Source organism: Sander lucioperca, chromosome 5, assembly GCF_008315115.2.
Source record: "Sander lucioperca isolate FBNREF2018 chromosome 5, SLUC_FBN_1.2, whole genome shotgun sequence".
Classification (NCBI taxonomy): Eukaryota; Metazoa; Chordata; class Actinopteri; order Perciformes; family Percidae; genus Sander; species Sander lucioperca.
Genome location: NC_050177.1, coordinates 10,835,223 through 10,862,840, shown reverse-complemented (window position 1 = coordinate 10,862,840; position 27,618 = coordinate 10,835,223). Strand labels below are relative to the sequence as shown.

The following is a 27,618-nucleotide window of genomic DNA, read 5'->3' as shown; positions in this document are numbered from 1 at the left end:
CCTCTGATAAACAAAGTACTTGGTACTTTTAAGTGAGTAAAGTATCTGAATACTTCTTAAACCTCTTAATTCTGTAAAGAACTAATGTGATTGTAATCGACTGCAGGATTTTGCAGTGTAACGATGTGAATCATGAATACTAAACATTACTTCAGGTAAGAGTTTTAAGCCAAAGCTTAACGACTCCAGCTGGTCCATCTGCGGGCTACCTGCTAACTGCCGGCCTTAATGAACTGTCTGCGAGCCCACTGTAACCCAGCACATCTCATTAGCTCCATGACTTCTCTGTGTGTGGGTGTGGGTGTTCGTCCACTTCCCCTTCTACTTTTCTTATCTTATCACCTCTCTTTCTCTTCTGTGCTCTCTTTCTTTTATCTCAACATCCTTTTGTTTCACCTCCCTCTGACCTCTTTGTTCATTTTCACATATCAGAAAATCTGACAAACTCCAGGAGGCCCACAAATCGTTGCACGGTTGCATTTCTCCTCTACCTTTTTTCCCTTTTTCTTTACATACACCCTACACAATTATCCTTTCTACTTCTTTTCTCAGTCTGTTTCTCCTTCTGTACAATCACTTTTCCTACCATCTCCTCATATTTTGCAGTACAGATATACTGGATGTATACCTCCACTTGAAGCAAATCCCTGACTTAGTGTTTTCCGCACCACCAATTTTCTCTCCCCTAACATTTTGCACCTTCACTGCAACCCTTCATCTTCTCTTCTCCTCCTGGCATGTCGCCTCTTTTTCGCCTCCAGCTAACGTTAGCGTTACAGCCAACCTCCTGCCCTTAACCTCCCTCCAAATCCCTCACTCACCGCCTTCGCCCATCACCTGCTTCCTACAGTATCTATCTCCCTCCCTCAGTTTCCTCTCCTCCCACTCAGCCACCCCCCCACCCCCACCTCTGGCAGTATACGCGCTCGCAGCAAAGACGTGACTGCACATCCATGTAGCCCTTTAGGAGAAACCTTAACAACAATGCACAGCGATTTGCATGACAGGCGCTGGTGTGTTTCACAGAAGGAGGATGGTTGGATGGATGGGGAGAGAGAGTTGTAGGGGAAAGAGTTGGTCTGAATTATTCATTTCTGGTCTATAAGGTGAACAAATGCATCAGAAAAGAGAAAGGCAAAAGAAAAAACACCTATTCTCTGTTATCTCTCCAGAGTGTGATATCTCTGTAAACTCAAAGTCATCGTTTGAAGGTGTCCAACTTATGACTGAGTACTCTGCTTGTGTACTGCAGGATGGCTGTATATATGCTGACTTAATCTAAATCTTTAGCTATGAATTTTAATAAAATATCTAGATTTAGTCACATAGACTGTAACTGCTGCAACCTGCCCCGTCTATCCAGGATTACCTTGCATGCAGCAGGACAGAGTAAAAAAGGAGCACAATAAAGCATTACACGTGCCTTGAGAGGGTGTCCAGTAAATTGAGTTTTTTTGGACGGCCTTCCTCACCACAATGATGTAACGGTCTCTCTCTCTGTGTGTGCAGGCTGCAGGTTGAGGTTTTCTTGAATCAGCACCCAACTGCAGCCTCGGCTCGTTCAGACACTGAATCACTTCTGATTTTTTTAAAGGCTTAGTGCACCGACGATCGAAACAAACACTTTTCTCAGCGGTGGAATGAAACTAGGTACATTTACTCAAGTAATGCACGCGCGTACAGTTTTGACATTTGTACTCTATACTTGAGCATTTCCATTTTATGCTACATCCTATTTCTAGTATACATTAATTCCACTGCTGTAGTTACTACATATCTTTCAAATCAAGATTGTATGGGTAAAGCATGATCAGTTTGTAAGATATGATCTATTTGCACGGATTAAACTATGCAGTGGTATATCACAACATTAAATTCCTGCTCACACGTTAATGCATAGAAGTATAGAATGGTGCAATTTTGCATAGTGAGTACCGTAACTTCTTAATGGAGTATTTTTATACAGTGGGATTTGCTTCTTTCACTTATGGAAAAGATATTTTTTCAATACTTTATTTGAATACACCTATTGCATTATGCATAAAGGGCATTATGCATACAGGATTCAGTTACAGAGGTTATTTTCTGACACTTAAAATGAGAGAAAACTCTGCATGCGCCACACAGTAAGCCTACCAATTGTAATGCACTAACGGTAAGTGATGCCCTATAGGCATAGATATCAGTATCACTACATCAGCTTCATAATCCTCTACATTCATACGCTAGCACACTGATGTTTGCAACCAGGAAGTGGTGTACTTCACATCAGAAATCAGAAAAAGCATCATATACGTATCCTGCAGGTCAAAAACACAGCTCATTTCTTTAGATTAAAACGTATCTTTATCAGCAAAACCAACATCATTGATTTTTGTTGTTTAATGTGATTTAAAACTCAAACGTACATTTGTGGCACATGTTAAACATATGTTCTCTCTGTGTTTTCTTCACAGAAGTCCTTCTCACTGGTGTTGGAGGCTCTGGACTACGACAACGACACATCAGAATCAGGTAAAGCTGCAGTGTGTGTGTTTGAGTGTGTGTTTGTGTGTCTGTATGTGTTGCTGATTTGAATGTGTATGATTCTCCTCCTTAGACATATTCTGCTTATTTTGAAGTTTGTAACAGCTACATAAGTTGTAAAACCTTAATTGCATGCTTTTTCTGTAGCCTGTGGTTATCCCACTGCCTCCATGTCAGATACAATCTGATACTGCCATGTGTGCTATGTATGTTTGGTCAAACTAGGGCATCTCAGCTAAGCTACATAGCTTTTATCATGATTAGTTGTTATGATTGTATTTAGCCACCGCCTTATTGATGGAGATATAGTCTTGCATTGCCAGATCTATCTCCACAGAATTATGTCAGCACTGGAGTATGGCCTGGCTACACCGGAATATAGGGAGAAAAAATTACATATTTAGGCAAGTAGCTTATACTTAGCTTTAAGCATGAGTAGTTGGTGTCAACTCTTTTCTCCATTAGGATTGTTATAGGCCCCTGTATTATTGGTGTGGTATATCAAACTCAATAACTAAGATGTTGTAGGATCATAATACTTTTTTTTTTTTTTTTTTTAAGCTGGAATATTAGCTTTAACTAGCCGGAGTGCAGTAACAGCGTTTTGGGTTTTATCTGTTTTTTTTAAATTACTATACTAATTTCTATAATAATAATTTATACATGGTAATAAAGATGTCAAAAAGTCAGATTCTGGTCTTAATGTACTGCGTGTTGCCTTTGTCGGGCAGTATTTTTCCCCCTTATCTATCTTATTTATAAGTTTAGTTTTCAACAAGCAACATTTCTATCGAGATAAACAATTCACGAGAGCTTGTTTACAAGTATGTGTGGTTCAACATGGTGAAACAATGTAAAAATATCTTAGAAGGTCTTTTATCCAAACCCTTTAATTTCCTGCTCGTCTCCTTGTTGTTTCTCCTCGTAATCAGGAAAAGCTCCATGACAGGGAATGTGAGCTGCATGCTATAAAAAGCAAAACACACACACACACACACACACACACACACACACACACACACGCACATACACACATGCACAGAAAGAGACAGATGTTCCCATGTCTTCCTCATTCCTGTCATGCCACAATCCTCTCTTTCATCCCACCTCATCTCTACCTCGTTCTCAGCCAGTCATGTGCAAAAGATGGCTGGGATAGTGAGAAACTGGGAACTGCACCAGAGATCCTTCTTCTCTGTGTTTATCTCTCCTTGTACCTCCCTCCCTCTCCTTCCCTCTGCCCTCTAGCTCTGCTCTTACATCTGTGTTTGCATTATCTGTCGTTTCCACCTGAGCTCCTGACAGCCTTTACATTGGGTCTAAAGCCGTTCACTAGACGGGCAGCTTAAGCTCAGCCCAAACACGGGCGTCCTGTAGCAGTCTGACTGGACTTATCAGGCCCTGCTGCTAATCAGAAAGGATTACCGAGCACCTATGCACCTTCTGAAACAGTCCTTGGAAATAGTGAGGAAATATGATGTCCTTTGAGCGCTGACAGTATGACCTTCACTGGTTTTGTTTAACATGTAGCTGGTATTAATGTCTATTAAAGGATAATTCCAGTTTATAACTTTGGTCTTACTTCTACAGCTTTGGTCCTCATTGTTATTGGTTATGATAACATTTTACTCAACAAAGTAATTGCTAGATCTGGGAAAACACAAGAAACAACAGCAGTCAGAAAGACTGTAAGCAGTTGAGCCTGATAAATGTTGGTAATAATCCCTCATTAAACAGGAAAACATACACTCACGCAAAGCTTCAGTAAGTGGGTGACTGTAAGTAGATAAGTTGAACCAGGATGTTGGTCGATATATTCACTTTCTCTTCCATAAAAATTTGGCTAACTTGGGGCCCACTTTTGCAAAAGCGATGTGTGAGCACTGCTTAGTTTCGTTCTTTTAAATTTGCATTTACCCTCAGTTGCCAGTTTATTTTAAAGTAATACAGTCTAGTACAGCCCTGCAATAAAACCTTTAGAGATGTGTTGATTCACTTTATGATCATTTTGGAGGATTTAGTTTGTGGTGCAGGTAAACGGTACTGCATTATACTGACAGGTGTTTCTGTGATTTATCCTTATTGACATAAATTGGGTAGACAAAATAAGCTAAACGATGTGAGAAAGTGGCAAGATCATGTAAGTGTATATTACCGTTGTGGTACTTGATACTTGTGATTTGTGAAACTTGATACTGATATTTACAACATGGACACGCAGGACATTCCGTCCTGAGTAGTGAAACGTGTAAAAATGAGCAGGAGGAAATTATTTCATGTTGCAAATCACAGCTTGCATGTGGCAAATGTGGTGAAATAGGCCCCTGTTTTAAAAACTGTGATCGTCTAATCGCTTGGGATTCTTGCCCCATCTCATTTCTTTTTTTTAGCAATGTCACCCTGTTCCCAGATCTCAGCATTTAAAGGTATCTTGTAGAGTTTTCTCGTAAACAAAGTTATTTATCGCCAGAACACTTTGTATGTATCTAACTTCTTGACTTGTTGTTTGTCCTTTGTCATAAAAGATTTGTAGAGCTGATTTTTGGAAGATTTTAAAAACCTACATTGCTAGCAGTCTTCTTCTTTTTTGCGTTTTGTGGCTCATGCTATATTTCTCTGCACATTTACACCAGTAACAGTCGATGTGTGAAGTGGATTAGCATGAAACCATTGACACAACTGTTTACCATGCACAAGGATGCAAATGCATGTGCGTGTGCACAAGATGACATCATTGCTCCATATAGCCCTACTAGTGGTCAAAAACTACACACAGAGTACTTTTAATTTAGCTTCTGTAATGAACCAGAATTATCTTAAAACCGCAGCAGTTACATTTTTGTCTGTGTTCTTCCTTCTGTTCACATATTTATAGGGTAATTTTGAGTGCAGATTTGCTACTGTGTTCTCAACTGTATTGACGAATCACTTAAAGCCACAAAATTGCCACCCCCGCTGGAGAGAAAGTGAAATTCAATATTAGAAGCGTCATAATCGAGACCAGCTGGTCTATAAAACTCAAGACACATGTTTAGACTCAGTGTTTTTATCCAGATGAGAATCCTTTAATCGGGACATCCTTCACTAGAATCAAAAACAAAAACAAGACTGCTCTGAGATTACCCACGTAAATCAAATATAGATGGGACAGCTGATCTATTGGCTTCCATAGGTCTACTGTATTGATTTGTCGCTTCAGGTGATGTGGAATAGCAAGTCAAAGGGAGGCGTTTTCTCTCCTGCAGTGTTTTCTCAGCCACTGTCAAGGGCAGGCACTTCACAGCTATTAGCAGGCAGTGGGTGGACAATCACCCAAGGCTAGAGAGAGTGATTTAGGTGTTGCTGCTACCCGCTGACACAATCCCTGTGTGTTCGCTGCTTAAATTCTGTTTGCCTTTCTGTAAAGTGTCATTTTAAAAACAGCTTAGGGCTTCTTGTTAGGTTTTGCCATCTGATATTTGAGCTTCTCTCTCTCTTGTTTTCCCCATTTACCGCTCGCTACTTATGCTCACTTGTTAATGTGCCATCACATCTCTCTCATACACCTTCCCTGCTGTGCTGGCTGATAAAGTAGTTATTTCTTCTTCTTCTCTCCTCTTCTCTTTTTCTTTTCTGGCAGAGAAATGGTGATGATGAAATTAGCCATTTGTCATGCCAGTCATAAAGAGTCATAAAATAATGAAAAACCCACAAAGCACTGCAGTAGTGGAAGGAGTGTTTTTGACGACAGGCCTGTGGAGGAACGGGGGAACGGCTGAGCTAACAGGGCACTCAGTGTCCACTCTGTTCCCATTCCTTTTACTCTCTTAAACACACACACATGGACAAACACATACACAGCCAATATGTGCCCCTGTTTTCATTCCTTTGTGTCAAACCACGGTGATCTCATCTCTCCATCAGGCGGTTTGCTATGTGTGTGCGCGCTAATAGCTGCCTCCCTTCCTTTTTGGCTCTGTTCACTTCTGTCTGTCTGTCTCGCATACACACACGTGCGCGCACACACACACACACACACACACACACACACACACACACACACACACACAGTATACCCTCCCTCTGTCCATCACTGACTTACTTCCAACAAGGCTTCCTTTTCTGCATTACTATCTCGCAATCTTTCCCTTTATCCTCACCGCCATCTCTTAAATACACACATACATACATTGAGACACACATATATACCCACACACACACATATTCTCTGTGCTTTGTGTGCGTTAATACCCTATCAGAGGAGATTATAACGGAATTGGGGATGACAGCGCCTCTGGGAAATCCCCTCCAGGGGTCATGAGCAGCAGGCGCTGCCCCAGCCGGGCCTCATTTGGTCCTCTCTAGTGTTCAGGCTGCCCTCTCTCTTTCTCTGCAGACCCCCGACCCCTTTACTCTGGTCCTATAGTCGGCCCCTTGTCTCCATCAGTATTCATACTGGATTTGTTTCTTTAGTTTGCTCCCCAAATCCTCAAGACAAGGAAATATGGATTATAGTCACAATGGCTACAGTGGCTATATGTAATGTGAAACGGGTGACAAACTCACAAAGAATTACCACCCGACTCAGTAGTTTCTGTCAGCTCTGCATAGGTTTTTACTTTCAATTCAATGTTCTGGCATAAAACTTAGGTGTTTTTGGTTAAGCCTCAATGCTCTCATCAGTGTTGTTTCCAGCAGCAGAATGGAGCTGTTTTTAGCAAAAAAGCTCTAAATACTCACTGTAAACTTTCCTGCTTAGCACCAAACAGCAGGCAGACAGAGTTAGCCACTAACTGGTGAGCACAATGGAGCATTTTGCAGCTAAAGAGCCAGATATTCTCCTCAGGAGTTGCTGTCCAAAACAGAGGAGAGTGAATACTGGGCTTACATATGCCAGGTGGCCAGAAACTCTAAATGAATGCCAACGTTGCTCCATAACTGCTGAATGTATAACATGTGCCTGCTGCAGGTTTAAGTAATGTTTTTTCTCAAAATATCAAATAATGGGGGATAATGTTTTGATCTAAATCTTAAAATTCTGAAAAGTCTGTCCTTCCTTCCTCCCTTAGGTCAGTTGATTGAGCGAGTCCTCCTCTCTTCCATGTTGAACCCTGGTGAACAGTGGCAGACGTACCGACACCACGGACGGTCTCTCAGCCTTCATTACCGGCTTCGCTTCCGCTGTGATTCAAACTACTACGGACCTTTCTGCAACAAGTTCTGCAGGGCCCGCGATGACTTCTTCGGTCACTTCAACTGTGACCCCAGCGGCTCCAAGGTCTGCATGGAGGGCTGGACGGGGCCAGAGTGCAAAGAAGGTGAGAGGGGAAACTTAAATCTGTGGTGTGTTAGGGCATGACAACATACTGTATGTCCACCTGTATAACCCCCATACAACTACAACAAGTTGTTTTTACATGTCAGTTTATGTCCAAATAAAAGAAACGAGACATGTTAATTGAGAGCTTTAGGTGTTGGTAGGTGGATTCTGTTACCTTTGGACAGAACCAGGCTAGCTTTTTCCCCGTTTCCAGTCTTTGTGCTAAAATAAGCTAACCTGCCGCTGGCTTGGCTTCCTATTAATGAAAGTGGAGTAAGTTTTCTCATCTAACTCTCGACAAAAACACACGTCCCAAAATGTCGAACGGTTCCTTTAAAGGTGCACTATGATGAGTTCCTGCATGGTCACTTCTGTTGACGTTCCAAGTAAATTTCAAACAAAACAGAGCAAGCTCGCCCCTCCCCCCATGTTTCTGTAACTGTCATGACTAAAGCCGCTTTCTGACCGGAGGGATTTTTGCAGTTCCTAGAACATAAAATTCCTAGAACCCTTTTTTTCTCGTGTTCCGACTGGACCAATTTGGTGATTTTTAAGTCCCTCTGGCCGCAGTTCCTGTAACTCTTTCAGCTCCTACTTCAGGGCAGGGTCTTTTCGCTGTTCCCTTTTCAGCATATGAACCTAGGTCAACGAGGGTCGGGTTTCCGGTACAGACAGACCAACAACGGGACACTTTTAACAATTTTCGCCATCTTATTCATCACTAAATTCATTTCTGACAACATTTTAGTCAAGAAATGAACTGTTTAGATTTTGAATATAGGCAGTGTTGCGAAAATTGATGCCGAATTGACATTCAAAGTTTTCGGAGTTGAGAAGCTCCATGAAGTGAGGCGACAGCCAGCAGGCGCATGCCGGGGCCGCTAGCTCGTCGCTCAGCCAGTCATGCTCAGAGACCCCGCTGTAAGCTGGAGGTCTCTCAGACCGGTCTCCTAAATAAGAGGCTTTTATTTTGCCGTTGACGGTTCGTTTGTTTAAATATCACAACACATGTCCATCATAAGATTAACGGGAACCTGTGGTTAACTGTGTTTTCGGAGTTAAACTCCACCTCGCTGGCCGGCCGTCACACACACACACACACACACACACACACACACACAGTCACACACACACACGTCTACAGCGCAGCAGGCAGAGGCGGGGGAGAGAGAGATACCTGTTTCTCTTCGGGAGACTTGTTTAAATTATGACAAATATGCTATATACATTAGATTTAGTATTTAGTTCATACTTTTTTTGGTGTATTTGTTTTCTGATTTTAACGCTATAAAGACCGTTGCTGTGCTTACATCACTCCCTTACCCCTCCTATAGTCCCTATGGCCACTTGGCCAGTGCGAATGCAAATGGAAAAAACGGTTTTGGGGGAGAGTAGTTAGTAGATCTGTTTAGAAGTGGACTTTTCCTATAACTACGTTCCTGTAACTACTTGGTCGGAAAGCGGCTTAACTGACTAACTGTCACTAACCCCCACCCCCTCCTCCAACCATCTTGTCGGTGATTGGCTGGAACGTGTTTGTTGTATTTTGGTGCACAGCCTGTGCCCCTAGTGTTTGTTTGACGTTTACGACCCCTGTTTTGTCTCCCGAGACCAGGCTTTTTCACAGTGTATTCAGGGGGCAGGCAGCTCAAGGAGAGATGCCTACGATTTGAGACAAAAATGAAATCGCGCTGAAACCATGCAGGAATTCATAGTGCACCTTTAACACCAAGTCTGCATCACATTTATTGTTGCGAGGTTGTGCAATGGGTTAATGAGTTATCTGACAAAAATAAGTATAAAAGCAAATAGTAAGCTAATTGACTTTCATACTATATGGAAATGAATGGGAACCAATATCCGCTTGGAATGGTAGGAACAAATTAAAATTTGTAAAACATACCAAAGGGAAACAAAGGTAAATTAGTGTAACGACAACCATAAAGCCATCATATAGTTGTATTAAAAATTGAAGGGATTTAAAAGTGTTAATTTATGGACACACACACACACACACACACACACACGTTTGTTGCTAGAAAATATTCAGCTACTATTTTCCTGGTGACTTGAGGCCACTGGTGAGAAAAAAATAGAAAATGTTTTTGCTTTCCATTTCTTTTCCCTCTATCCCTGCAGGGGGTTTCCTCTGTAGTGATCCTTTCCAAGGTTTCCTAAAAGGGTTTTCCATCATATTGTCCTTTCCTTTCTGATGTTGGCCTCTGAAGCCTTGTAAAATTGTTATTGTGATTAAAGGCTGTTAAAATAAACTTGAGCCACAACCCAGTGTCATCAGCTTTAAATGGTAGATGTGTTGTTTTGAATTCAGACAAACACATGCACGAACTCTAAAATCTGTCAGGTAAAACAAGGCTCGGACCCAAAAATGCAGAGTAGGCCTAGAGGATTTAGTGGACAGTGTGTGCGTGTGTGAGTGTGTGTGTTGGGGGGGATTATTCTCTGTCTGTCTGTGACTCATCAGCTGGATGCCCATGCTGTGTGACCTCAGAGGAGCACTGCCATCATTTTGCGAATGTAAAAGTGAATGGAGGAAACCAGAGTTGAAACCATGGAAACCCTGAAGGACAAACGGCTAGTTTACGGACATCCTGCAGCCTTGCCCATCCCGCCCATGTCTCACTAAATATGACTTCCTCCTCAGCAGGTCGCTGATTGGACTGCAGAGAAGCAGGAAGTCTAAAAAATAAAAAAAATAAAAATCTGTTACCCCCTGCAGGTTACTGACCATGACCAAGTTCAGGGAGTTTTCAGTCTCTTCAGCTGGAAACCTTAAGTAGCTGAACTGTTGACGTAAATAGTCTCACAATCAAATATTGAGGTAATACTGAGATTTTCTTGAGGTGACAGTACCTCCATGCATCATCTACCTTACAACACCTATCTCATGATGCACAATAAAGTGTGTGTTTTGCATATCTGGTGATATCTGGGGTTATTTTGTGTTAGCATTAGCAGTGATCCAGATGTATTCAGTGTAGATTGCAGGTTTTAATGACATGTAACTCAACTGTGTGTGTGTGTGTGTGTGTGTGTGTGTGTGTGTGTGTGTGTGTGTGTGTTCTTGCTTTGTTCACAGCGGTGTGCAGGCAGGGGTGTCATCAGGTCCACGGCTCCTGTACTGCGCCTGCAGAATGCAAGTAAGTCCGAAGAATGCAATAAAGAAAACTTGATAATTATGAATTAAATAATTTCCACAGATGACACTTAGGTAGCAGATACGATGGCCAAATTAGATGATTCCAAAATTAGTGCCAAAATGTACAAAGTTACGTTATATAGGATGCAATGTGAGACAGATACAGTCACTAGATGACACCAGAATGTAGCCGTTCACTACAGTGTAGTGTCATATACTAAACTATAGACAGTGATACGAAGCCTGCTGTTTCCCGAACCTTTTCTCTCTTCATCCAGTCATTCACAGATGATACCCATTATTTATGGCATAGCTAAAATGCAATATTCACATGTTCATATATATATATTACATATATTCATATGCTATTTTTTAACCTAAGCTTGGATTGGATGCCTGGAGTTTGAATTCCATGTGTCAGTATGTGACTTAAAGGAACTGGTTCAGAACAGATCCTATCAATACCATGAACGTGATACACATTTCTTTGCTTTACGTCTTCAGGTGTCATTATGGCTGGAAGGGCCCTCTGTGTGACCAGTGTGTGACGTTCCCAGGCTGTGTGTACGGAAGCTGCACAGAGCCCTGGCAGTGTGTATGCGACGTTAACTGGGGAGGACTACTGTGTGACAAAGGTCAGTTATGGGACCCATTAAAAGTTGAATGTTTTTAAGTAAGAATGAAAGAAGGCCCAGATGTACTAAAATGGGGATTTAAGTTCCGTGTGTTGATCTGTTTTCCTTCTTCTGATTGATTTAACATCCCAAAACATACAACATACAACAAAAATACCACATACTACCCAGTATCTATTTTGTGTTTTATAACAGAATATATAATTTCCTCTAAATTTGAATTTACTGTTGGCATGTAATGGAAACAATGTTCTCCACCGCTAAACTCAATGTAAAGTAGAGAACGGTATCATCCTTGTAAAGATGAAAGAGCTTTGCCCTTTATTGTATGTTGGCCAAGAACTCGGCCTGTCTGTGTTTGAAAGAGACAGAGAAAGAACTATTGAGTGTGCAGTATAATTGTTTGTCAGGCGTGGTTCTTCACACACCTTCCCATTCATGGCGTACTGATCCTCTGTATGAGATAAGACAAAGCTCCTTCAAGGCTTCACCCTCCATGCTTTAACTTTTCCCACCACAATGTAGCAAAGTTCCTCCAACATTATCCCAGAATATAACAGCCCTCCTCCCACCTCTGTCCCACTGTGGGAGCTGGGAACCGGGAGCCCACGGGATGGTGTATTGTGCAGAGGAAATGCGATAGCCTTGGGTAAGGTGAATGTGAGCGGGGCTGGGCTCTTAGCTAGGTGGGGTCCTAACCTGTTTGTGTATTCAAAAAGGCTCTGTAAAGAGCTGTGGTGAGACAAAGAGACTGTGGGAGATCATTAGAGAAAGCTCTAATCAGCTTCAACACTGGAGACAACAGGCCCGGCCGCTACAGGCCTGCACAGTCAGCACACTGAAACGACCTGGATGCACGCTTCAGCCTCTGTATGTGTGTATATAATATGTCTTCTCTGTGTGTGTGTGTGTGTGTGTGTGTGTGTGTGTGTGTGTGTGGCACTCTTCACTTGAGACAAAGTCAAACAGAAGTGGAACCATCTGCATTGTCGTTCCTTTTGATCCCTTTATACTTTATTTCCCTGCCGTTTTGTGCTGTTAACTGAAATATAATGTTATATAGTTATATAATGAAATATAGTATTAATCATACTTTTTTACGGTTTCAGATCTGAACTACTGTGGCACCCACCAGCCTTGTAAGAACGGTGGGACCTGCACAAACACAGAGCCAAACGAGTACCACTGTGAATGCCAGGAAGGTTTCAGAGGACGCAACTGTGACATCGGTGAGTGTGGCTTCACCATACTGTACACCCAATGAACCAATGAAAAAACAAAGATGATTCAAATAATGTATGTGGATACAGCAGATAACACATGTTAAATGAAATCCAGTTTGTTTGTCTACACAAATGAAAGAGATGCTCAGTAAGAAAAGAGATAACAATATATGGCACAGGGAGCAAAAGTTAAGGTCAAAATAACATATACATCAATATATACAACAATGAAAACACCTAATGTAAAAATAATATAGATAAAGAACACATTCAGATTCATTCTTTAGCTGATTTCATACCATACACATATTTGCTATAACAAAAATGTCACTTCATGCCAACATGTAGAAAAATCCTCTTAAGGTGATTGTAGGAATTCGGCTTCATTTTGAGAATAAGCAACCTGCACCACCTTTAATTTTACATTGTAAACTGGCACTACAATATCAACTGTCAGTACCTATGTGGGTGTGCAGGGCCTTTGAATTATATCCTCTTTTGTCATTGTCATCTGTCCGTCTTTTTCTCCTCTGATCAGTGGAGCATGCATGTTTGTCGTCCCCGTGTCTGAACGGAGCCACCTGTTTGGAAGACCCGACGGGTTTCAGCTGCACCTGTACCGACGGCTGGACCGGACACATGTGCACTGATGGTGATTGCCAATGCCACACACACATACACTCCTCACGCACACAACTCTGAGCTGAGGGGCTAGGCAGTGTGAGATTGTCTGTGATTTGGCGTTTAATTTGGATCAAAGCCAGTGAGTGGCTCTAATCAATCCAACAGAGGAAGCTAAATTAGCCTGAACACAAACAGCAATCAGTGGTCTTTCTCGCCCTGTGTCTGGCTTTGTGTGTGTGTGTGTGTGTGTGTGTGTGTGTGTGTGTGTGTGTGTGTGCGTGTGTGCGCGCGCATACATTTGCATTGCCAAGAAAAGGTGAGGTGGAGCATCTTTGATCAACTTTATTACTTATCTTTAGATAAAAATGAGTTAAGCGTGTTTCTTTTAATGGCAGTGAATCAAGGCTTCATTGTCTAGTGGTTTATTCTCGCAGGTCTCGTTCAGACATAGTGTCCTGCATCAAAATACATCCAGACTTTGATCCAGGTGAGGTGGATTAGTGTTCACGAATGTCAGCAGAGTGTGTCACAAGCACCTGATCAGACAGGTGTGAAAAAAACAAGGAAAACACTGAATCCCAAATTGCTCCTGATGTAATGTGGAGAAAGTACTACTTAGATCTGAAACACAAAGAAGATGCTAATAATTGCTGTGCAGGTAAGCTACTGGCTACAAGAAAGGAACACAAGTATAAATTTTGCAAGACTATAGTGTATCAATTGCATTCCCTATATAGGCTCAAACCATCAGACACACATGCAGACCAGAATACTAAAATACTATCAGCACAGACTTTAATCCCACATCTGAGAATTTGTGCAGCGACATCCGGTTCCCTCGTGATGTGTGTTTATGGGGAAAAAATAAAAAGTTGTTTTGGGAGCAAAGCATCTGCCAAATGAATGTAATGTTATCAGATTGTGTTTGCTCTGTGAGGAAACTGAGACCACTTCTAAACATTAAAACAATACACACTTGTGTTTAGAAGAGGAATGACATGTTGTTATTGGCATTTGTCCTCATCAGTTGTGGTGACAGTAGTTTGCTGTACAGTAGTCTGATTTTTCTCCTAAAAATATGCAATGCTAGACTAACACCAGCTACTCATATAAGACAAAGCAATTCTCAGCCACAACAATGGCATGATGGCTTTAAATCCGGTCCAAGAAAGACAATTTTAACCAATATACCATATGTGGGAACTTGCACTTGGATTTTCAGATGGCAATTAAGATTTTATTCTGCATCACATCAAACTAATTGAAACACATTCCTCCGTGTTTATCTTCAGATCAGTGTGTATTTACAAGGCAGCAGAGGCAAAGCGGTTTTGATTATTGCAGTAGGGATATGAAGTGGTTGTCGCCCAGAGTTCACTATGCTGAACTCCTGACGGTAACCGCCGGGCAGCAGTAACACCAAAAATTAGGGATGTCCAGATCCAATCACGTGATCGGAAATCGGGCCCGATCACGTGGTTTCAGACTCGATCGAAATCGGACGTTACCTCCCGATCAGGACTCGGATATATATGTATATATATTCTCATTATTTTTTAACACATCTATAGTTATGCAGCGGCACAGAGTTAGACCCTTTTGACTCCACACAGAAACAGCAACGCGTGCGGCATGACATCACTTTGTTGCAGAGACGCTATTGGTTAAATGCCGGCAAAGTAGAACACGGAAGCAGCTTGAAGCGGAAAGCGCGAGTATGTCTGCGGTCTGGAGGTATTATAAAGTTGAATTATTATAGAAGTATCGGATCGGGACTCGGTATCGGTAGATACTCAAAATCAAATGACTCGGACTCAGACTCGAGAAAAAAACCTGATTGGGACATCCCTACCAAAAATGCTTTGCTTTTTTGGGAAACGCTCTCGCAGGTAGGTTGTCAGGGCGGTTGTCAGGGCGGTTGCCGCGCAGCATTGTGAAACCTGCAAGAGATGATCAACATTAAAGAAGCCATGACTTTTATTCGCAAGTAAGAGCTCAGAAACGTTGGATCATTTCCCATGATTCTAATCCTATAATCCGAGCTATCTCTAATGACATTGTCAGGGTTATTTTCTCAATCTTTAGGAAGCAGAAGACATTAAACAGTGGAGTGCCCCTTTAAGATGACACTAAGTAGCCTCCAGAAATCAGCTTCCACAGACACATTTGTGAGCACATGCAATCAGAGGAATATTTTTAAAGAAAGCATTGAGTCCCTCAATTTAACATAGTTTGATCTGTCTAGGTTTTGATCCTCGGTACACACTATATTAAATTTTACAGCAGCCCTCATACCTTGAAAGATATCCCACCTCCATTTTGTCAAAGGTGAATAAAGGTCAAACATGTTTTTTCCGCAAAGTAACAACTGAGCTGTCACAACAGTCTGTCTTGGGCTCGATCATGATGTCTGTGTGGTTGTAAGACTTATGTATACAGCAGGATTTTGTGTGTGTGTGTGTGTGTGTGTGTGTGTGTGTGTGTGTGTGTGTGTGTGTGTGTGTGTGTGTGTGTGTGTGTGTGTGTGTGTGAGAGATTGGATCATGCAGGTTGCGGTCTGTCAGAGCTGCGTGTGTAAACAAGCAGCGTTCCACATCTTCTGCTTTCACCTCCATCAGGATAAACAGCGCTACACGTCGGTCGCTGGCTTGTACACACTTTTTTTTACACAGGGAGAGAGAGTAAGAGAGGAGAGGGACAAACAGAGAAATAATAGAATAGTTTATTTTTGCTCTTGTTATTTGTTGTTGTCTCTGTATGTGTTGTGGGGGTCTCTCTGGGGAATACACAGTGAGAGGATTGTCAGGCTTGCAGGGAATGACAACCATAACCACAACACAGCTCTGCGTTCAGACTTAGATTTATATGTATAACCGATATTAATTAAAGGCTTCTTTGTTTGTTATGAATTCTTCGTCTAGTTTTGGGAGAAGTGCCGCTAGCTTGACTGGGTTATTATTGCTCAGGGTTGGAGTCAGGGTCAAGAGGATGGAAACTGGTTGTTCTACAGGGTTAGGTAAATGAAAAAAGGTTATGAGAGAGACAGAGAGCTCTTGACCGAAAATGTATACCACAGAGTCATGCATGGGAATAGTTATGATGGCACTACTGCATAAATATGCCATGTTTAATAGAAAGTCATGCATGGTTAACCCCTAAAATGAGAGCTTCTCTCCGTCTGTTTGTGCTCTTTTTCCTCACATTCCCTCTGTGTCTTTATCTGTTTTTAATTACTTTTTTTCAAATGAGGGGAACCAGGCAGAGAGGCTCCATTTTCCCCCCTTTTTCTTCTTTCTTTTATTTGAATTCCCTCGTTCCTCCCTTCTCTCTGGGAAAGGTTTGAGGTGACAGCCATGTACGTGTAGCAGATGATTGCATTTATCACTGTTTGCACAGAAACCAGAGCAGCAGAAAAGAGAATGAAAACATGGGCCACCAAAGCATCCGCATACCATGCTACACTTCAGATCACACATGTCCACATGGTGGCATCGCACAGACTCAGACACACACAAAATGTCTCTTTGATATTCACACACATATTCCCATTACACCGACCAGTAGTTCATGTGCAATATTTTCCCTTTCCAGCTGTGAGGCAGTGTGATCGGAGCCCTTGTGGACGTGGAGCAACATGTCAGGAGACTCCTGGAGGATACCGATGCCTCTGCCCGCCTGGATGGACTGGCAGGACGTGCCAGCTGGGTCAGTGGATCACAAATAACAGCCATAACACATTTTACATTTATTATATAGAGAGGGCAAATGCCTCTGAATAATGCAGTCTGTTATGCCAATTGTTCTATATGTTTTAAATATACATATAAATGTATATCAAAACACAATGGGAATATGGCTTTGCTGCTGAATAAATATAAGTAAAAGTAAGGCTAGGCAATACTTCTGTATTATCAGTTGATGAATTTAAGCAAAATCACAGAGATAACATCTTATCTCGTTATCATTCTACAAATTTCTTTTATCCAAATGAATGACGATGAATGGAATTAATGACAGTTTATGAACAAAATTAGATCTGGATGTAGATGTTCAGTAGATTTTTCTGAGCACTTTAAGAACTTCTGGTCCATCTCTGCTTCAAAGTTGAGATTGAAAGTTCATTCTTGACCTTGGAAATAGCACATTGACAAAACAATCTCCCCACGTGGTCCATTCAGCAGCTGTTCTGGAGCGTTCAACTGGAAATCTTAACTAGTTATTGAAGGTTTTGTTTCATGTAGCCAAATGCAAAATTGGTTTGAACATCAGTTTAATTACTTGTATTTTGTATTCCATTTGCATATATTTTCCATATTGCGATATACCATACATATGTTGATATTTGTAAATATATCCTAATTAATATTGTGAAATTGATTTCAATCATATAAGCAAAAGTAATGTAATAGAAGCAATTATCCAAAAAGCAAAACAGAGACACAATTATTGTTTTTGAAGATAGAGGACCAAGACAATTTAATGCCAGGACTTTGTATTGCACAACTAATCAATACAATATTACATTTTAATCTAAGCTTGACAGATGAAAAGACACTTAAATTGGTGTAAAAGGGAGTGTAATGCTTTAAAAGTTTAGCATATTGGGTTTTTTGTAACAGAGATCATTTTTCATCATTAAAGTATGTCACTACAGTGACATACAGGGTTCTATTAATGAGAAAATCTGATATTTACTATCCTCAAAGGAATCTATTCATAGAAGTTTTAACACTGATCCATGAACAAACAAAATCTATCAGAGCTGTAATTCACAGCTAGTTTCAAAAGCTGTGTTTCAATGACCAATATGTGACTATTTGAAGTGAAATATGCATTTAAAGCACAAATTAAAAAGGGAGAAAAAAGCCGACGGCAATTTAATTCTCCTATCAACCCATCCTGACTGTGAATCAGTATTCTCTAAATGCACTGTCACGTCTCTTTGGGCCACATTCACTCATATTGACAAGTATACTCCCAGAGGGTTGTTGTGTTAGATAGTACAGCGGAGGGAATATTGTATAAGATCAGGTCTCACACACACACACACACACACACACACACACACACGAACACACACACAGAAGACATATTATATACACACATACAGTGGCTTGGGGTTATGAAGTAAATAGTGAGACATATTTCAGGATGACAGCCTCTCCTACTCCTCTGTGTTAAAGTGATATGTCACTATGACACTTGATAATCCCCCATAGTTCCACATCACAGGTCAGTAGATCACAGTACCACACACACACACACACACACACACACACACACACACACACATACACACACACACACACACACACACACACACACACACACACACACACACACACACACACACACACACACACAATGTTCAAACACAAGTGATAAAACTCTTTATAGCCTGAACTGAGAGGCAGAGCATTGGTAGTGCCTCAAATGGGGAAAGGCAACTATACTTTCTATTAGTTCTTTCACTCTTTTATTACCTGACTTCTGTCCCCACATTTTTATCCTGTAGCAGGCAGAATCTGCAGGCTTTTCCTTTTCACACACACACACACACACACACACACACACACACACACACACACACACACACACACACACACACACACAAACACGCACGCACACACACACACGCACACACACACTCCAGTGCTAAATCCTAATAGGCCTCTCACTGATTGTAATTGGTTTAGATTACCTATAACTGACTGACTACTTCCTTTTCATTCATTCAGCGTTTCTTTCTAATCCTCCTCCTGCTTTAAGAGCCAAGCCCTCAGGGTTTCCACAACAGAGGGTGGGAACAGGCACACATACACTTAACAGAAGCAGTGGAACAGCAGAGGGGGTCTTTGCATAAACAGGAAAAGATGTAAGAAGATGCTGCAAGGCATTACTTTGGATGTACTGTGCATTTGTAAACATAATATTTGATAAAGGCAAACACTGTCTCCAAGTGTTGGTGTGCATCCAGCAATTCCCCACTTCACAGTTCAATTCAAGCATCTACTTCAAAATTGAATTTAACAGGTGGCTGAAGATTGCCGGGGCCCAGTAGGAGACATGAGAATTAGTTTTATGGGATGTTTTATCTCATTTCAGTGAGAGGTTTAACAAGATTAGACTGCCATAACATGGTTCCATCAATAATAAAATTCTGTGACAAATGATTCAAATTATGATTTAAAGTATCAAAATACATATAAGCAGAATACTGATGGAAAGTATGTTGGTATGGTAATCATCAGGAGGCACACACACATCCATACATTTCTACAGATGTTGGGTAACAAACTGCACACAAAAAAAAGAAATACTGCAACTGTTGTCTGCGGTTGAAAGGTAGCGTGTCCATGTAGAACTAAAGAGGAACTGATGTAGCAAGTGCTCAGTGTATCACTGGTTTAGATCTATCAGATATATTACATGTGAAGTCTCAAGTAGAGATGAAATGTTGTTCATCAGATCAGTATTTATAGAAACTTTTTCTTTCTCCCTGTAGACACCAATGAGTGTGAAATGAGTATATGCGTCCACGCCCGCTCTTGTCGCAACCTGATCGGTGGATACTTGTGTGACTGCCTTCCTGGATGGACAGGGCCTAACTGTGACATCAGTGAGTATGAAAAGGAAAGACATAAAAGAGGGAAGAAATGATTGTCCTGTGGCAGGTAGTGAAAGATGAAGAGCCTCAGTGGATTGTGTTTAAACAGCAGTTCCCCTGCAGCTCAGATTCCCTGTCGGCTGGACATAAGTTTACTCCCAGTCCAGTTCTATCCATCATATGTCACAGGGTATCACTGCAATACACTAAAAATATAACACTAACCAAAAATTGTGTACGAAGTTTTGTTTTTGACTATTATCTCCTGTACCTCGCCCACACATCACTGTATAAAGGTGCAATCTGACATCCTGGTTGCACAGTAATGCAACATCTGTAATCCCAGTCTGTTCTCTTTTTACTTTGTATATTGTTGTTTACAATATACACAGACATATCCTATTTATGTGCAATAGTTAATATAGTGTTTCTGGTTACTCTGATTTCTAGGGAACAGCAGCTGTCAGGGTTTGTGTTTGAACGGCGGTCGTTGTGAGGTGAGAGTTCTGGCTCTGCTGCCTTTTTCTCTCTGTCTAATTTGCCTTTCATCTCTGCATATCAGTCACAGCACTGACCTGCTTCATTGTCTTCCATATTTATTGTAGTGACATTATCGCCTTTCTTCCTGTCACTCCATTATCTGTTACTTAAAATTCTCACTCAACTTGGGAAATAAAGTTTTAACCATATTCTCTCTTTATTGTCCTTTCCCTCCACTTTATTTAATCGTTGCGCTCTCTGTTTTACATACATACAAATAACACACTCTATGCTGTCCCACATAGGACCAGTTGTCAGGGTCCAAATGCTTGTGTCCACCTGGTTTCTCTGGGAAATATTGCCAAAATGGTCCAAGTCCCTGTGACAGCGCCCCCTGTCTGCATGGAGGACAGTGTGTGGAGAAGGAAGGAAGGACCGTCACCTGCAACTGTCCCACAGGATATTCAGGAGTCTTCTGTGAGGTTGGACAAACTTCATATATGTTAATTTAAGGCTAGCTTAGTCTGCAGAATGAAAACATGACAGTAAAAGGCATACAGTGATTAAACTCAATGGATATGGGCAGTGGAGGAAGTTATCCAAGTCCTCTTCAATCTGGAAAACATTGTGTAATTACAAAAAGAAATGTTGAACAGTCAAACACAAATAAAAATATCAATAATAAATTCAAAAATATATATTATGTTATTTAGATGTTCTTAATTAAACCTTGAAAACACATAAAGTAGTTTACATTACTGAATATTTGATTTTAAACTGTTCCAAAGGAAGGGACCTCTATATTTTACGGTCTACTGATAACAAGAAAGTATGCCAGTAAGTCTTATATATATATATATATATATATATATATATATATATATATATATATATATATATATATATACTTCCAATAAAGGTTGAAGACAGCAGTTGGCCATTGACGATTTTACTGGAAGCAATTGTGAAACAGTGAAAACAGTGTTGGACAGCCAATTCCACTATCTGTCAGATTAGATACATTGTGCTTCATGCCAGGAAGAAATAAAGCATCATCATTTCAGGATCAACATTGAGTCCTAAAAAAAGTAAAAGAGTTAACTAAATGCTTAACAGTTTATACCCAACAGTAAACAACTTGGAATGTAGTAACAACATTAGCCTCAGATAGCTGGAATAATGTCCTGCTTGGATAGCAGTAAAGTAATATGCAGAAAAACTAATTAACAAATCAAAAAGAAGTACAATAAAAATAGTAGGCCTACCTACAGATAATGCTCCAGATAATGGAAGTAGATTAATTTTAGTAGATTGCTTGATCACAGATCTGTCAAAATGGATGTAACTGTAACTGTTTTGTTATTTTATTCCTATGATTTCAGATTGCGTTGGATCTGTGCAATCCTAACCCCTGCCAGCAGGGGGTACCCTGTCGCAGCATGGAAGGCAGATACATGTGTGCATGCCCCGAGGGTTACTATGGTAACAAGTGCATTAGCATAAAAAATCCCTGCATTGGTCAACACTGTCCAGGTAAGAAAAATGTTGTGTGTATTAAAAAGTACAAAATCTCTATGAAGTCTAGACTAACCTCTCTGTCTCTGCTTCCATGTCTGTAGATGCCATGTCTGACACGACTAACGGGGGTGTCAGCTTCTACATCATCCTGGTGAGCGTCTTAGCTTTGGTGATGGTCTGTGGCTGTGCTGCCTGTGCCTTCATCCTCTCCCACCTCCATCGAAAGCGGAAAAAGCAGCAGGCCATCCCACAGGAAGAAGGCATCAACAACCAGAGGGAGTTTGTAAACCTCATCAGAAACGTGGACCGTCCTGTGCCCCTCCTGCCCCCCGCCACCCCGCTCGCACACCCTCCAGCCCCTCCTGCTCCAGTCTCACGTTGCTACGAGGAGATTGAACTGACCCTGCCGCCCTCCCCTGCACCTTCACACCCGTCTCCAGCACTAAAGCCAGCCCACGGCCCCAAACTGGACATTTCAAACCGCGAGAGGGAGAAGTTGAACCGCTTTCACTACACAGACAACCAGGAGCTGGAGGCCTGACCCTTAACTTTTGTGCCTCTGAGGAGCTTTTTTATTGTATTTCATTTTGCATTCTTCGCACTCTCTCGCTCACAGGGACCTGTTTCCAGTTACTTGCACTGTGTCACTGTCGCAGGTATGAAAATGGGGTGACCCTAAGACCTTTATGTGCTCAGATAGATCATTGAAGGCTGCTAAGTAGAAGGGTCAAATGTCTTACTGTGTTGCCGTCTTTTACCTAATTAACTATGAGAAGCAGCAGCATGTTTGACTGAAAGACTCATCAGACTCTTAAATTGATTTTGGAGACTTAAAGCCTTGGAGTGCCTAAGATACCGTCAAGAGTAACTAGAGGATCATCGTCTAGGAGACTCTCAACGTGTCTCCTGGTCCATGATGCCATCTGATAGGTGTTCGGACTGAACTCTGACAGACAGAGCAATCATTGAATGGATACTTATTTAATTCAGTGTGTGTATCTGTGTCTGGTTGTGTGTTAAGTGTGTGTGTGTGAGAGTGGAAGAGAGAATGTATATTATGAGTGTATGTGGGGGGGGGGGAGGAAAGACAGTTTACTTTAAGAAAAGAAAACAAAGTGCATATACTTGTCAAAGAGGTTGCATACTCCTGCTCCAAAGGCTTTTAAGCCTTTTGAAAACTGTTTTAAAACTATACACTGTTGCCTGTATTGTCTCTGTAATACTACAGCTTGTCAAAGATGTATGATTTTTTTCATACCTGTGTGTAAAATAGCTTTTTTTGTACATGAATATATTGTACATATTGATGCCCTTTTTGTACTGTGGTTTGGTCTGAAAGTATCACTGTATTACTTTGCTCTGTTTGTCCCATTTCACTTTCCATTTGGAGCAACCAGCACATGTGGATTGTAATAAAAGTGCATTTACCAACTCTATTTCATGTTTTCATATTTATTGTCTAAAATCATTAAACACCAGCGTTACAGTCGATGCTAGAGGGAGGTGTCAGTGTTGCCATACAGAGATTATTCATTATTGTCTTTGCAAGAAGGAGTAAAGTGCTCATCACCTTGTTTATATGTGCATTGCAAGTGCTGCTTGTTAAAATCATTGTCAGACGCCCATGGAAAAATATTCCATGAGGGAGCACCAAAGAATACATACTGTAGTATTTTGAAGTTCTTATTTCCTGCATATTAGTTTGCAATTCAAGTGAGTTACAAAGGCAAACAGTATGCCGGCTCATTTGTCACAGTCCATCCCCTTTGGTGGGTCCATCTTTACAAATGTATGCTTCCACAGGGGCATATAGTATATGCCAAATCTGCCAGGCTGAGGTTTATAAAATTGTGTAAATGGTGCAGAAGGGATGAGAATATTTCCATTTTACTGTATGAAATTATGCAGCCATAAAAAAAAAACACAGTTTGGGGTTTTGAATATTTATTTTACTGTAAGTATCATACAGCAACAGTGAAGTGTTGGAACAAACAAATACAGTGTGTTTTTTTTTTTTTTTTTTTTTACTTTATAGCAACTTAATCAAGGTTTAAAAAGTTACAAATGTAAATAGTGTTGGGTTCACATAATCAGAAAAAGGTGCAGCAGTACAGTATACAGACTTAAAGATACAGAAAATCAGCACCATGTCAAAAGGGAAACCATAACATTAAAAATGATTTCAAAAGTAATGACTTGAGTAATGTAATGAGTAAGGACTAATTACGATATTTGAAAGAGATCAAAAAGGTCTTCTTACCCTTTGTGTTTTTACATTTTTCGGATGCTATGACAAGAAACATATCATTGAGGCCCAAGGGAGGATATTTCATAATGGAGCACAGCTCACAGCCACTACGACTAGGTCAGTGGATCACTGTATGCACAATGTCTCTCTCTTTTTTTCTCTATCTCTCTGAAACACATTCACAAACAATGATGTGGACAGTGCCAGGAAAAAAGAAAGGAAAACCACCTGTTGACCCCAGTCTTTGTCGAGAACGACTGTGTGGTTTTGAGAAACTTGTCTGTTGTTAGAAAGTTAGAAAGTAAAATTTATTGAAAACATTCTTGTAACTCCTTAGCAGTGTGGTATTTTTAACTTTGAGTTTCTATTATAAGGGTATTTTCAATGAGTGCAACACTTTAGGTATAACAAAAACAGCTAAAATATACTGTATCTAAACATAAAGAACAAACATATAAAACAAAACATTTGTCAGGTATTGTACTGTATGTCAACTCCAACCCAATTCATCCATGTGTGTCATGACGATAATGATGAATTTGCTGTAAGATGTGAAAGTGTGTGAAAGGAAGGGTTTTGTGTGTCGGGGCAGTGTAAAGTGGCTGCACGGTTGCAGCAGCAGCAGTTAATGGGCAAATGGATGTGACAAATGTGATCTTTGACCTGTGCAAACAGCGGCAGGCTGGAAATGAACACAGGCTTCCTGTCACCACCCTGGTCAAGAGGAAATGTAGGAAATAAGAGTTTACACACACACACACACACACACACACACACACTACTCCATGCATAGGACCCTCTCTACACCTGTCAGACCCCAGCAGCAGATTAGAGAGTTTTCTTTCAGCTGGGTGCCACGTGTTGATCGTCCTAAAGACATTTGATGATGTCATATTGGGCTTTGCAAAACACTGATCGACATTTTTCACCATTTTCTGACATTTTATAGACCAAACAACTAATGGATAATCGAGAAAATAATCAAGAAAATAATCGACAATGAAAATAATCATTAGTTGCAACCCTATATAGGGTAATGTGGGGTTTAAGCAACAATTGACTTTTCATTGGGGGTCAATGTCTATTGTATATGATACAGACTGTTAGAATGACATGCACCTATGTAGGAGCAGGATTTATGTTAATTCTGAGTTAGTCTCACATTGCCAGACCTATCTTCACAGCGCTTCTGGGTTGACACAATAGGTATTTCTTCACAAAATAGAGATTTGAGGGTGAAGTTATTCAATTCTATTCAACACAATTTACTTAATTTTACCAGGATAATCTCAAAATTAAGATTGACTTCAAAGTTATAGGCAACTCTCCTGTTTTACAGGGACATCTTGTGGTGACAGCAGGTATAACCACTGAGTGAATTTTTTTGATACAGTGTATGTTCTCACTTTCTAATATTGTCAACAAATACCATTTATCCAGATCCATATATAATATATGTACGTGGTCACTTATTAGATGTACAAATTCTTACAACATAGCAAAAAACTAAATAAAAAAATGTTAAGAATGTAAGAAACCAACTGGCAAGTGACTTGATAACAGGTATCTGAGAGGGAACCAATAAATCAAACGGTGCTTCTGTTCAAACGTTGTGATGAAACCCATTAAACACCATTTAGAATCAGGGCTCAAATGAGGCCAAATGCTGCAAAACGTAAAGGTCATGATCCACTTCCTTTTCCTTGAGCTTTCAGTTGTATCACATCTTTATCAGCATATTTTTTTACAGTTTGCTTATTTATCAAGACAACAGTATAAGCCTGTTTTGACTAGTGGTGGAAGAAGTGTTCAGATATTTTAGAAGTAAAAGTACATATAGTATGCTATACTCTGTTAAGTAATAGTCCTGCAATCAAACTCTGACTTTAGTAAAATAAGCATCAAAATATACTTAAAGTACCAACATTAGGGGGTGGCAGTAGCTCAGTCCGTAGGGAGTTGGGTTGGGAACCGGACATCTCTCCATTTGTGCATGAATAGGTCCTGAGCATGTGTGTGTATTTCAGGCCTGTGTGTAGTGATTTCACTAAAACACAAACAGAGTGTAAATTGTAATTTCCCCACTGGGGATCAATAAACATTATAAAATAAATAAATATAAATTAAAACTACTCATTATGCAGAATCAGCTTTATTGGCTAGGTTTGCATAAACAAACAAGAAATTTGACTCTGGTTAATCTTTGCTTTCAAGTACAACACTCACACAACCTATAAAGAATAAAAAACTGAAATGATAGTAAGAAATATATATATATTAAAAAAATACTGTTAAGTATATGGTATAACACTGCACTAGAATTTACAAATGTACAAAAAAAATATACAGTAGCAATTGAGAGGGAAGGAATGGTGCAATATCAGTATAGTCCAAGATTTAAGATTTAAGTATAAATATAAATATAAATATAAATATAGTGCAAGGCAGTTCGGTGCAATGGTCATATATTTATAACAATATTGTAATTGTAAGATTGAAATATACATGAGGTAGATGAGCAGAACAGTGTTTATTGACTTTGTTCAGTGTAAGGGTGGGAGCTATTTCTGAGCATTCAACAGAGTGACTGCTTGGGGAAAGAAACTGTCTTTGCGTTGGCTGGTTTTGGTGAACAGTGTCCTGTATCGCCTACCAGAGGGAAGGAGGTTGAACAGTTTGTGACCAGGATGTGAGGGGTCTGCAGAGATTTTTGCTGCCCTTTTTCTGACCCTGGACCGGTACAGTTCCTGGATGGAGGGAACTGGGAAGGTCAGCTCCAATGATCCTCTCTGCAGCCCTAATTGTACATTGCAGTCTGGCCCAGTCCCGTTTGGTGGCTGACCCAAACCAGACAGTGATGGAGGTGCAGATGACAGACTGGATGATGGCTGAGTAGAAAGTGGTCAGCAGCTCCTTAGGCAGATTAAACTTGCTTAGCTGTCGGAGGAAGTATAACCTCTACTGGGCCTTTTTCTGGACAGAGTCAATGTGGGGAGACCATTTTAGGTCCTGTGAGATGTTTGATCCCAGGAACCTAAATGAATCTACAGTGGACACTGTGTTGGGGGGGCTTCTCCTAAAGTCCACTGTCATCTCCACAGTCTTCTTGGGGTTTAACTCCAGGTGGTTCTGACTGCACCATTGGACCAGCTGTTCCACCTCCTGACTGTAAGCAGACTCATCACCATCCTGGATCAAACCAATGACAGTGGTGTCATCTGCAAACTTCAGGAGTTTTACAGACGGGTTCTTTGAGGTGCAGTCAGAATGGATCTTTTCAGAATCATACATATTAGGCTAT

General features: G+C 40.7%; 1 protein-coding gene across 4 annotated transcripts in view; it reads left to right on the top strand.

Annotated features, from left to right (window-relative positions):
• Window positions 1-27,618, top strand: part of LOC116047699 (protein jagged-1b) — a 67,620-nt gene that overhangs the window by 31,813 nt on the left and 8,189 nt on the right. For 2 of the 4 annotated variants that reach the window (XM_036001571.1, XM_031296632.2), the window contains exons 3-14: window positions 2,457-2,514; window positions 7,575-7,823; window positions 10,923-10,983; window positions 11,487-11,617; window positions 12,727-12,846; window positions 13,379-13,492; window positions 17,056-17,169; window positions 19,970-20,083; window positions 20,522-20,568; window positions 20,857-21,033; window positions 21,934-22,084; window positions 22,171-23,505. In XM_036001571.1, coding sequence (XP_035857464.1) covers window positions 2,457-2,514; window positions 7,575-7,823; window positions 10,923-10,983; window positions 11,487-11,617; window positions 12,727-12,846; window positions 13,379-13,492; window positions 17,056-17,169; window positions 19,970-20,083; window positions 20,522-20,568; window positions 20,857-21,033; window positions 21,934-22,084; window positions 22,171-22,610 — 1,776 coding nt within the window. In that variant the 3' untranslated portion in view covers window positions 22,611-23,505. Of the gene's footprint in view, window positions 1-2,456; window positions 2,515-7,572; window positions 7,824-10,922; window positions 10,984-11,486; window positions 11,618-12,726; window positions 12,847-13,378; window positions 13,493-17,055; window positions 17,170-19,969; window positions 20,084-20,521; window positions 20,569-20,856; window positions 21,034-21,933; window positions 22,085-22,170; window positions 23,506-25,164; window positions 25,169-27,618 lie in introns of those variants that run through there. The other 2 variants (XR_004104457.2, XM_031296633.2) reach the window with 2 other exon arrangements.